General features: G+C 36.6%; 1 protein-coding gene across 7 annotated transcripts in view; it reads left to right on the top strand.

Annotated features, from left to right (window-relative positions):
* The window catches only part of brm (ATP-dependent helicase brm), a 714323-nt gene that overhangs the window by 452857 nt on the left and 247868 nt on the right, over positions 1 to 13598 (top strand). For all 7 annotated transcript variants that reach the window (XM_090374387.1, XM_090374383.1, XM_090374382.1 and 4 more), the window contains one exon: positions 9167 to 9397. In XM_090374387.1, coding sequence (XP_090230513.1) covers positions 9167 to 9397 — 231 coding nt within the window. The remainder of the gene's footprint in view (positions 1 to 9166; positions 9398 to 13598) is intronic.

The raw sequence follows: 13598 nt of genomic DNA on the forward strand, positions 1-13598 counted from the left end.
TTAGCCACGCCCATGTTTTTTTATGGCGGAAAATATTCACGGCACTTTAAAATTCACATTTTTTAGGTTTCATTTTATATTAAATCCGCGATCGCGAATACAGATACCGCGAATAGCGGGGGTTTACTGTATTTAAAATTCGTCGTGATCAACCGAAATTAAAGCCGCAATCGACTTGTTGGCCACCCCTGCTGTACATGATTACTACAAATATAGATGTGGTCGATGGATTGGTAAATGGTGCAATCGATACTTTAGTATATTTCGAAATTTAGGATGACAAAACAGTTAAATGAGTATGGATGAAATTTTCTGAGTCAAAAATAGGACATAACCTTCAATCTCGTTATAAACAATATATGAAAGATAAACATTTACCGTCAATCTGTACCTATTATAAAATGATGAACTATGATTCCATTCAAGAACAATAGGAAATTAACATGCAGATGTACACAATTTCCTTTAGTATGTGCTTATGCTTTGAATATACATAAATCTTAAGGAGGGACCTTCGACAAAGTTGTATATAATTATGAGAAAGATCATCAACAGCAACTTGTATATGTGGCATTATCTTGAGTAACCTCATTTGAAGGTTTATATATTACAAATCCCCACGACGATTTCACATTTCATCACAACAAAGCTACTAGTAATATAGAACTTTGTGCTGAACTAGATCGCTTGAAAAATAATAAGCTACCATCTCTACAGGATGAACTGCAAGATTTAATACAAAGTGGTATATCTATGTCGTCAATGAACATACAAAGTTTACGGGCCCATGTTCGAGATATTAAGACTGACATAATCTTACAGCAATCTGAAATACTGATATTAAGTGAAACGTGGTTGGATAATGATGAACATATATTACTTAAACCATTCCCGTGTGTGTGACTCAATTTAAAAGGTCAGATGTTTGTAGTGGTGGTGTTGTGATATATCAACATGAAGGTTCATCTGACATCAGTACACGACATATCTTTGCACAATATAATAACAGCAATGCGACAGCAGTATCAGATGAAATTGAAGACATTTGTGGACCTTTGTGCAAATTCAATAATGAATCTATTTTCATCATTGCTCTATACATCACTCAGGGATGTCGTTAGATGTAATTAAAAAATTCAAAAACAAGAATTTGATGCCATATTCCATTGAAGTTGCAAAATTATTGGAAGAGCCACTGGATCGTATACTTATAGTTCTCGTTGGTGATTTCAATCTAGAATTAAATTCTGCGGCTGAAAAGAAGTTTTGTAAATTTATGAAAGATGTCTTCAATTTAGATATTAAGACAAATAGTTTAGTAAATACTACACATAATGGAATGACAATCGATGGAGTTTTCACTCAGTAATTAAAATCATTTGAGTGTCAAAATTATATATCTTATTTCTTATTTCAGTTACCATGGACCAATAATTTTAGTGTTATTATAATATTTTATCAAATTATTTCATTGTACACTATTACAATGAAGAATTCCATTCATTATATTTCATTGTATTGAAATTATTTTGTCAATAAAAATAATGCAGCAATACTTTTTTATTTATTTTACTGTACCAGTTTCATAACGAGTTCCTGCAGTAAAGACGTTTTTAATGGCTGCCACTTTGTAGAAAGGATAGATGGAACAGGACCAGGGTATGTCTGCCATGGGCAAAGGTTGATGACGTAGAGCAGATATCATCTTTTAAGGGCACAAAAGGCGATATAGTTGTACACGTTGGCACTAATGATATTAAGAATAGGAGACCGGCAGAATTACTTAACAAGTACAGGTTACTGATGAAAAAAAGCCGTGAATTAGGGTTGAATTTGAAAGTGTCTGCAATTCTGCCCAGAATGATAGGAGGGAGTATATGATGAGAGCCTTGTCGATCAATTCGGCCCTGGAAAGATTGTGCAAGACTCAAAGGGTAGAATTTTTTTCAGCCTGGACTGTACTTGTTAACAGGAGAGATTGCTTCTACAGGGATGGGATACACTTAAATAGAAAGGGTGCAAGAATATTTGCTGATGCTATCGAGGCAGTGTTAGGTGGGTCGGAAAACTGATAGCTTGGGGAGATACAAGGACTAATAGTTTAACAGTAGCTGTAGGCAGATGTGAAGGTGATTCTTGCACAACTTCTATTAGAATAAGTAGCGACCTGGAGCGAGGGGTGTTGGGGGTTTCAGGGACGGATGTCAGTCATCGTGAAACAGGTGGGTAAATGGGATGTGTTAGAGTGGCTGGGAATAGGAATAGGTGCATGTATACTTGCATGTATACCAATGCTAGAAGTATAGTAAATAAATTTGATGAATTTGAAGTGTTGGTCAAGACATCAAAGGCGGATATTGTTGGGATATCAGAGACGTGGTGTCACACAGATATAAGGAATGCCGAACTGGAATTTGGGGAGTACAATGTGTACAGAAAGGATAGACAGGATAGGAAGGGAGGAGGTGTTATGCTGTTAATAAAGAAAAACATAAAATCAAAAGAAGTGCATCCAGTTGATATAGATGAACAGTGCACTGCTGAATCAGTTAGGCCTATAACACACTCCTACTCTAATTTTTGCTTTCTCAAAAATTAGAGTAGGAGTGTGTTATAGGCCCAACTGACTCGAATGAGTACAATGAACAATTGTACAGAGAAATAGAGTGGGCTAGTAAATCGGAATGTCTTATAATGGGGGATTTTAACTTCCCAGATATTGACTGGAACTTGTGAGTTGGGCACTCACACACTAGTCAGACTTTTGTGGATTTATTGGATGATTGTTTTCTGCAGCAGCATGTTCGAGAGGCAACCAGAGAAAGTAATACTCTTGATCTGGTTATCAGCAGTGATCATTCATGTATTAGGAATTTGCAGGTAAAAGAACCACTAGGTGGCAGTGATCACAGTGTACTGACGTGGGATTTACTTAAAGATTTAATTACCATCAGGGGTAAAGGAAAGGGTTTTTGCTTCCGTAAAGGCGAGTACAGTGGTCTCCAACAGGTTTTAAATTCTGTACAGTGGGATCAACTGACGATGTTACCAACAGTAAATTCTAAGTGGGAAGCATTCAAGGAATTAATCGTGGAAGCTACTAAAAGTTTCATACCTATTAAGAAATATTGTTCAAGGTTTAGGCCTAAATGGTTGTCAAATGAACTAATGAGACTCGTAACAGAGAAGAAAAATGCATGGGATGCATATAAATTATCAAGCGACTCAGAAGCCTATGGCAGATATAAGTTAATCTGTAATCAGGTCACAAAGGAGGTTCGGCAGGCGAAGGCAGATTACGAGAAATCCTTGGCAAAAGATGCTAAGAAAAACAGCAAGGATTTCTTTACATATATAAACTATAAAAGGAAGGGGATGAATCTGATTGGTCCACTTGACATCGATGGTTCGACTGTTGATGATCCTGCTCAGATAGCAAACAAACTGAATGAGTATTTTGCATCTACATTCACACGTGAGGAATTATTAAGGTTTGAAAAAGGCAGAAGGTTATCAAATTGTAGCAGGGTGCTTAATGATCTTGTAATAACTGAGAGCAAAGTGGAAGAGAAATTGTTGAAGTTAAATGTAAGAAAAGCACCTGGGGTGGATGGGATCTATCCAGTTATATTAAAGGAGGTGGCAAAGCAACTAAGCAAACCCTTAGCCATAATTATGAGAGCATCCTTGGACTCAGGGGAGGTTCCCACGGACTGGAGATGTGCAAATGTATCCCCAATTCACAAAGGGGGATCGAAGGGTGACACGAGTAATTACAGACCAGTTAGTTTAACTTCTGTTCCGGGTAAAATAATGGAGTCGCTGGTTAAAGATGCATTGCAGGATCATCCAGACAAGACTGCAGCAATAATTCAGACACAGCATGGATTTGTTAAGGGAAAGTCTTGTCTGAAAAATTTGATAGGATATTATGATGTGGTTACAAAGGAACTGGATGCAAAAAATAATTTTGATATTATATATTTGGATTTCAGGAAAGCTTTTGACATTGTTGCGCATGGAAGACTATTGTACAAAACGGAGCAGAATGGTATTAAGGGTAAGTTGCTACAATGGATAAAAGGACGGTTAAGTGGGAGAAGACAGAGGGTGGTAATCAATGGGTGCTGCTCTTCTTGCACTAATGTTATTAGTGGGGTCCCACAGGGTTCGGTGTTAGGTCCACTGTTGTTTTGTATATTTATCAATGATATTAATGAAGGTATATCAGGCTTAATGTCGAAGTTTGCAGATGATACAAAGGTTGGCAGGGTTGTTAATGACAGTAAAGGCAGTGTGCTACTGCAACAGGATCTAGATAATTTGGGAAGATGGGCTAAGAAGTGGCAACTGAAGTTTAACCTTGACAAATGCAAAGTACTGCATATGGGTAGAAGTAACCCCAGAGAAACGTACCAACTGTGTGGTACTACACTGAAGGTGGTAGAAAATGAAAAAGATCTGGGAGTAATTGTGCAGTCAGATATGAAGTTCTCTGAGCAATACAGACAGGCTGCCAGGGCAGGTCATGGGGTTTTGTCAATGATATATAGGAATTTTGCTAGCAGGGAAAAGGAGATGATTATCCCTCTGTATAAGGCAATGGTCAGGCCACGCCTTGAGTACTGCGTACAGGTCTGGAGGCCTCATTTTAGGAAGGATGTAGATTTACTTGAGCGTGTACAGAGAAGGGCAACAAGATTGGTGAGGGGAATGAAGGGATCCTCTTACCAAGAGAGGCTTAAGTTCTGCAAATTGCAGTGGCTGGAGACTAGGCACCTGCGCGGTGATCTGATTGAGGTATATATAAGGCCTTGAATGGGGTGAGCACGCTGAATTCTAATGGGATCCTTCCACTTGTTCAGATTACAAACCTAAGGGGTCATAAATTCAAATTAAGAAAAGACAGATGTAGAATAGATGTGCGGAAATTTGCCTTTAGCCAGCGGGTGGTTAATTGCTGGAACAAACTTCCATCTGTCGTTGTGGAAGTTGATAGGTTGAATAAATTTAAGGAGGAACTGGACATGCATTTGGAGGGAATGGTGTGATTTTTTTTTTTTTTTTTTGGCTGTGCTGCATAAGCTCATACATTTGCTTTCTTGCATCACATGCCACTACTACTACTACATTATCAGTGACACCATCAGTCTCAGAGTAGAGCGGCAGCAACTCATTATGTACCTGGTACATAATTTTCTCTCTCTCTTTCTTTTCTTTTCTTTTTCTTTTTATTTTATTTTGTTTATTTTTTGTAAAAGAGGGCTGAATTCTGAGCATTAATTTTAAAGCTGGTATTCATACTGCTAAATATGGAGTGTTCAGAAATAGTTTCTAAAACTTTATTGATTAATATATTGTTGGTCAGTGATTCAGATAAAGTGTGTCAGAGGGTCATATATTTCAAGATCATGTGCATAGGAGATATATGCAGTGGTGTGCTCGCACTTTTGCTGATTTTTGAAATATCCTTTGGGGGGGGGGGGTACCTACCGAGTAAATCTGATCGGTCACAGAAGTGATGTCACCCGCGGCATCTGCCAGAGGCGCTTCTCACGCTGAGATCACTAGTCTGTGCAGAACATTCACTAGTAGTATGATTAAATTAGAGCGCGTGATGCATTTTTCGTGACCAGTATGATATCTCGAGTTCTAACTTTTTGGAATTTTTGAATAGTATGACGTCACATCTGCGAAGGTTGTTTCACATAAAACCGTCTACCAGGCGTGCTCGGCAGATGCGCAACTTTTTATTCTTTTTTTTTACAACTAGGGAAATGTAATGGATACATTTTTTTTTTTTTCATGAAAAAATTTTGATATTGAGAATAAAAAATAACAAAAATATTTCTCATATTACAAATAACGAATTATCACAAAACATTCTAGAATATAAAAACAAATATTACATAAAAAACAAACTGTTCTAGAAAAGGTACAAAAATCACAGATTACATGAAAAAAAGATTGCACAAATATTCAAGAAAATTTTAATTCTAAAATTGCCATATGCAATTTACTGCTTTATTAATATTTGTTTTAAGATCTTCTTTGCTCAATAGCTGAGCTAATATTACGGAGGAATGATTTGACATAACAATCCGGATCAAATTGAATGGTTTTCCATTTAGATGTGTGATCATCATAATCTGCAACATGTTTAATTGTCAACATTTTTCATTCACACGATATTATTCATTACCCTGAAAGCTCGCTCAGCTTCAGGACTGCTAATCTTAATGGTTTCAAAGATATTTCTGGCTTTCTTAATTGTAAAGGGAATTTCACTCGATTTTAAAGATAAACTGTCTTCGGCAAAATCTCTAAAATCATTAATTTTTTATTTCATATTTTATCAGAAAACAAATTTCTTATACGGTTTTCACAGTCTTGACACAGACGAAAGTTCTTTCAAATTCCACGATTTCCAGTAGAATATGTTTAAAATTTTGTTGAGGTATCATTATTTTCTTTATTTAATTTAAAATTACCCTGTTGCATTAATAACTTATCCTTTAATGATAAAACGATGCATTTAATAACTTGTCACAAGGTAATTCTGCTGTTCTTACTTTCGATTCCTTCAAATTCTCTACACTTCAACCTGCTCTCAATTTTAGCTTTATAATTTCCTTCAGAATTTTTCAAATTACTGATAGTGATAGTTCGAATAATTTATCTGCTTTTACCATAGTGATTCTGTAAAGCTTCTGAAATGTAATAGAGCTCCTGCAGCCTGTCGATCATTAGTGCTTTTGTGAAATTCCAGATTTAAAAGTCGATTTAACAATCCCGAATATTTATCTTCTGATTCAAAATGTTTGCACAAAGTGTGATAATTCCCTTAACCTGCAATTACCATCTGCAAGCTACAAGCTGTTCTTTGTAGCTCGAACACACGACCGATCTTTGTAGTTTCCACATCAAGTTCTTTAGCAGTCATCTTTAATTCGCGCTGGATTTTGGAGATTGGTGATATAATGGATAAAGTTTTTTTTTAAATTATTGTTCCTCTGCCATTATATTTTAGAACATTTTCTACATAGTGAAAGCTTCGACGAAATTTCAAAATCTGCCAAGATTTCATTTTCGTAAAGTTTATATAATATCTTAGTTGCCTCAATCCCACCCCCCTACGTTGCTACTGTCATTAGTTCTTTGAATACTGTGCAAAATATCGGAATCACTCAGATATTCAGCTACTGTGACCATGTAAACATAGACGGAGAAATTTACTGAAACGCGTGGATCACTCACTTCTCCGAAAAACATACGTCCATTTGTCGGAGTAAAGGGGAACCAAAACACAGGTTGACCAGAGGCTATTATCCGTGTCTGGAATCTTCTTAATTCACTGACTGACTATGGAAAGCAGATTGACGAGTGCGACTTCTTGGAATGTGGCTGCATAAGTTTTACGAACACCACTAACCTTATGGAACGTTAATCCTTTCACCCTTAATTCACGCTTTCTAATTACCTAAAGGCCAAAGGTGAGAACCATGCATACAAAGTTGTCTCTCCTAATCTGTTCGTTACATGGAAATTATTTTCGTTCTACGGAAACTACTGTATTTTAAATTTAATTACCAAGAGGAATTTTTTAAAAAATTTGGTATAAAGAAGTTGGTTAAACAGAAATCTGACTGTAACTAAATCAAAAATGAAGCAATTTTAAAATACACAACCAATCGATTGCGTCATTAAAATGCTGGGAATGGGCCCTGCTCATCCCACCGTAGTATCGGCTCTGGATACTCAATAATTGCATTCAGGATTTCATTTGTAAAATAATTGATCGTCCCAACAATGGGCTCGCAAATTTAAAAAAAAAATAACAATGGGCGAGCCCACTATATCTCACCACTGGATATATGGAATTTCAAGAACAACTGATAAGGGAGAAGAAAAGAAATGCAGACTGGGTCCTGCCTTGAAGTATGTCAATATAGATAGATTTTGTTAACAGTCTTTATAGGAAAAATTTAGAGTATGGCTAAGCAGTGAGGCTATTAGAAGAGAATGTAATCTGTGATATCAAAGAAATTCTGAAGTAGAAAAATGAATCAGTGTTAAACTAAATCAGTTGCAGACTGCATATCAAGATAGACTATTATCAGCTGAGCTTTCGTTCAAATGCATTGGTAATGAGAAAAGGGTTTATAATAGATTAGTAACTGTAGATATACCCTTCTTTCCATAATGTATGTTGGAAAATGACTGGTAGAATGTGACTGGGCAGGGGCAATAGAGTTTAGGCATCAGTTTTAGGTATGAAGAGGTAGCCATAGGCAAATAGGTGTTAACTTTCAGTACTAGAAAGACATTATTACATAGAATGGTGTGTGGGGGGGGGGGGGGTTGAAACTTTAATCAGTGGTTAAAAGTGGAGACCATGGGATGTGAAATGTATAAACTAGCAGTTTTTACGATAAATTGTGGCATGCCTTTTGCTTTTGTCAACATTTGTGGAACCCATCAAGCCGATGGGTTCCACAAATGATCTTTTATATCTTCAAAGGTTTTATCAGGATTGAACCAACACTGCCCATTTAAATGCCTGCAGACTGAGATGTACATGCAACAGTCATTTGTCTTTCTTGTATATATACAAAAATGTATGTTATCAGGAGCCACAGAGTAAAAAAAGGGAAGTTTATTAATCAGGCTTTTCACAACCTCAGGTTCAAATGAAAAAGATGAAATTAGTCAATCAAATCGAGGTTTTACTGCATACAGATATCCTTCACTTCTTTTTTGCTAAATAGCAATTAGTGTTTTTATAGCCCTTTTGGCCTTCTGTATGCTTAAAGCTTCCATAGTCTATTGCACTTTGTGAAAGAAGAATAAATCTTATTAAGTAATTAAAATTACACTTTTGTGTTTTCATACAAATTCATTTTGTGTTAGTCTGTATGAACTTGATTTTATAATTCATGCTTATTTAGTCTAATTTGAATGATTTATTGTCTAGGAACTGTACAAATTCAAACCCAACAACAGCCAGGTTACTAATTTTGGGATTTTGTTTCTGTTAAGGTGTTTCTTGAATTATGTACAGAAAGAAGTTGATATTTACAATGAATACTTTGATTGTCAAAAACCAATTCCATTTACACTCATAATCATTTCCATTTGTCAACCTATATTCCTGTTCTTTTTACAGGATTTGCAAGCCCAGGACAGAGCTCATCGTATTGGTCAGCAAAATGAAGTGCGTGTATTAAGATTAGTAACTGTAAATTCTGTAGAAGAAAGAATTTTGGCAGCTGCAAAATATAAGCTAAATCTTGATGAGAAAGTAATTCAAGCTGGAATGTTTGATCAGAAATCAACAGGAACAGAACGTCGGCAATTTTTACAAGCCATTTTAGCTCAAGATGAAATAGATGAAGAGGTAGGCATTTGTATTCTTTTTGCTAAAGATATATAAAACTATAAAAAATCTATAAAAATATTTTAAATTACTTATGGTTTCAGCATTAGAGGTTATATGAATTTTTTTTTACTAATATTTAATAATAATTTTGAATTCGGTTTCGCAATTATTATTATGTTTAGGTAACTGTGAACTGTCTTACTTTACAGTCCCAGCATATTATGATAATGTGGACTTTTAATACAATGGAACCTGATAATAGAAGTTTAAGTGTAACCTAGGATAGGAAAGGAAATAAAACTGCATGATGCCAGGTTAAGTTAGTAGGAAAAAGAAACAAAGTTTAATTTGGTAACTATTGTTATACAGAAATTCTGCTACAGTAGTCAAAATAAGTCAAAATTTTATTTTATTTTTTGGTTTTTAGGAGCATTAGCAACTAAGGCCATATTGCTCCGGGGATATGCGGTGGTCATTCACTGACCTTTCCATATCCTCCATATCTGGTGGTCACGGGCTCAAACCCCGGTCTAATCAAGAAGCGTGTGCTACACACTGCTGCTCCTGCCCACCTGGCTACAGAGGTGCCTATAAGTTACATAGTAATAATAATAATAATAATAATAATAAAAATAAAATCCTAGCGGTAAGGTCACAGATGCTAGTATCAGTAAAAAAAAGTCACAGGAATACACCTGTGACTGGTAGCACTGGTATACACCATTTCTGATGGCTGAAAACTATTAAGTGTATTTTTATTCCTAGCCCTGTATAATTACTAAAATGTTTTTTTTTCTAAAAACGTGGCACCATGAAATTTCCCATAGTGCACCTTCACAGCCTATAATAAAACTGAAGAATGTTATTTTATTACAGTTAAAAAATACACTGTCATTGGTTTTATTGTTGTAATATAATGTGCAACGTATCTATCTCTTTCTCTTTATATAATTATTACCTGTCCTCTGTCTCTGTTTCTCTTCTTTTCATATGTGTGTGTGTGTGGGTGTGTAAGATGTACTTGTTTTACACCACTGAGACAGACAAGTTGTTACATGTCTCCAGGAAAGCATATCATGTATTTTGGTGTCTACCTCAGTGAGCAGAATAAATAAGTACGCTCTTCCTTTCTGTGTTGAAAATTATATGTCAGTGCATCATCAGTGGAAAATGAAAATTAATTATGTTTGGAGCCAATGGTTTGCCATGAACCCAGAAACAGTATATCCAATTTTTATTTTTGGTTGTATGGTATCAAAGAGAGGGCAATAAGAACAAAGCTTATCTTACGCTACCTAAATCTGCCATCAATTCTTCATTCTGTTGTACATAAGTGTACAAGGATGGTTTAAAAAGTTCATAGTCTTGCACATACAGGAAAGTCATACCATTATGATTTGCTTTTCATTTTTTGATATAGTCCTTGGCCATTCAATGCACTTCTCCCATTAATGTCCTAGTGCCTCAATCCCATTGTAAAACAAAATGTTTATCTTGATCCTCCAACCACACACCCACAGCTGTGACCATCTCAGAGTATAGGGATATCTCTTCCCGTAGATGTTATCCTTCAGCTTGGGAACAAATAAAATTACTAGAGGTAAGATGTGGAGAATAGGACAAGTGCTGAAGTAACCAAAATCCTGCAGTCTATATGGCAGTCATTGCAGTCTTCCAGATGTGATTGGGTGCATTGTTATGAAGGAGCAAGACACCTTTTCACAGTTCCTACACTGCTTTTCCTTGATGGCTTCTCATAGTTGCATTATGAGGTTGCCATAGTATGCACTAGTGGCAGTGGTATCCTTTTCCAGGTAGTCAATCATGATGATGATGCCTTCTGCATCCCAAAAAACTGATGCCATCACTTTGCCAGCTGACAGAGTAACATGGAACTTCTTTGGAAATAGAGAATGTGGATGCTTCCCACATTAGACTTTGTTTTTTAGTTTCTGGATCAAAGTGATGAACCTATGTTTCAGCCATTGTAACAGTCTGCTAACAGAAACTTCATGGATCTTCACGAAGCACGTTCAAGTTGGTGATGCACATTTGTTTGTGGCATGCCTTTTGCTTTTGTCGACATTTGTGGAACCCATCAAGCAGTGATCTTTTATATCTTCAAAGATTTTATCAGGATTGAACCAACACTGCCCATTTAAATGCCTACAGACTGAGATGTACATGCAACAGTCATTTGTCTGTCTTGCATCACTAGGTCATGCAGGTGGTTGATGTTTTCCTCAGTGCTGGATGGTCATCCAGAACAATTTGCATCATTGCACAATTCACTGCCACAATGAAATTCTCTGTGCTACTTCACAACTGTGCAATATACTGGAACCTTAACCCCTGTCTTCACTATATTGATGAAGGTATATCAGGCTTAATGTTGAAGTTTTGCAGATGATACAAAGGTTGGCAGAGTTGTTAATGACAGTAATGGCAGTGTGCTACTGCAACAGGATCTAGATAATTTGGGAAGATGGGCTAAGAAGTGGCAACTGAAGTTTAACCTTGACAAATGCAAAGTACTGCATATGGGTAGAAGTAACCCCAGAGAAATGTACCAACTGTGTGGTACTACACTTAAGGTGATAGAAAATGAAAAAGACCTGGGAGTAATTGTGCAGTCAGATATGAAGTTCTCTGAGCAATGCAGACAGGCTGCCAGGGCAAGTCATGGGGTTTTGTCAATGATATAGAGGAATTTTGCTAGCAGGGAAAAGGAGGTGATTATCCCTCTGTATAAGGCAATGGTCAGGCCACGCCTTGAATACTGCGTACAGGTCTGGAGGCCTCATTTTAAGAAGGATGTAGGATTTACTTGAGCGCGTACAGAGAAGGGCAACAAGATTGGTGAGGGGAATGAAGGGATCCTCTTACCAAGAGAGGCTTAAGTTCTGCAAATTGCAGTGGCTGGAGACTAGGCACCTGCGCGGTGATCTGATTGAGGTATATAAGGCCTTGAATGGGTTGAGCACGCTGAATTCTAATGGGATCCTTCCACTTGTTCAGATTACGAACCTAAGGGGTCATAAATTCAAATTAAGAAAAGACAGATGTAGAATAGATGTGCGGAAATTTGCCTTTAGCCAGCGGGTGGTTAATTGCTGGAACAAACTTCCATCTGTCGTTGTGGAAGTTGATAGGTTGAATAAATTTAAGGAGGGACTGGACAGGCATTTGGAGGGAATGGTGTGATATTTTTTTTTTTTTTTTTTTTTTTGGCTGATGCTGCATAAGCTCATACATTTGCTTTCTTGCATCACATGCCACTACTACTACTATATCAGCATGAATCTTCTATGGGGACATTGCTTTCATAGACAAGTATTTTATCACCTCCCATAGTTAATTCATTTTTTCTCCATTTCAAAAATTTCTACTCTTTAGGTCATAAAATCACCTTTAAAAAAGAATGGATTTCTTAAACTGAGATTTGGTACAGTGATGTGTAAGAATATGTACTGCCTGTTAAAAAACTACTGCCTGCCTGTTAAAAAACTACTGCATAATAACGTGAATTCACTAGAAATATGTTAGAATGCAAACTTTTTGAATGCTCTCCTAGATGTTGATAGAATGATACGTAAATATGGATGTACCATTTCTTGCTACCCTCACATAAGTTTGATGACGTCAGTGCAGATTCTGATTGTGAGAGCAGGGTGCCAAAATTTGAGCCCTCTGGTAAAGCTATCATCATCATCATCATCAGCAGCCATTTTCAATCCACTGCAGGATGAAAGCCTCTCCAGCATATTTCCAGTTCCTTCTGTTTTGAGCACTGGCCATCCATTTACTACCCAAAAACTCATGAATTTCATCTATCCATCTCTGCCTTTGTTTTCCAGGTTTTTTTCTAGCTCCTCTTTGGTACCATTCTGTTATTTTCTTGGTCCATCGGTCATCATGTCTTCGAGCTGTGTCCTGCCCAAGACCAGTTTAGTTCTTTAGTTTTGATAAGAATGTCCTTTACTTGAGTTTGCTGCCTAATCCATGTGTTTCTCTTTTTATCTAACAGTCTGATTCCCAATATAATTCATTCCATTCTTCGCTGTGTAGTTCTCAGCTTCTCTTCCATTCTTTTGGTGAGTGCCCAAGTTTCACTTCTATAGTCACGGTGGGGAGTATACATTGGTTCATTATTTTATGTTTCAGACAAAGTGGGATATTGCTCTTCAGTATGTGACTGTATTTCCTGAATGCTATCCAT

This window comes from Mastigoproctus giganteus, chromosome 5 (assembly GCF_048544385.1).
Source record: "Mastigoproctus giganteus isolate SK-2022 chromosome 5, ASM4854438v1, whole genome shotgun sequence".
Classification (NCBI taxonomy): domain Eukaryota; kingdom Metazoa; phylum Arthropoda; class Arachnida; order Uropygi; family Thelyphonidae; genus Mastigoproctus; species Mastigoproctus giganteus.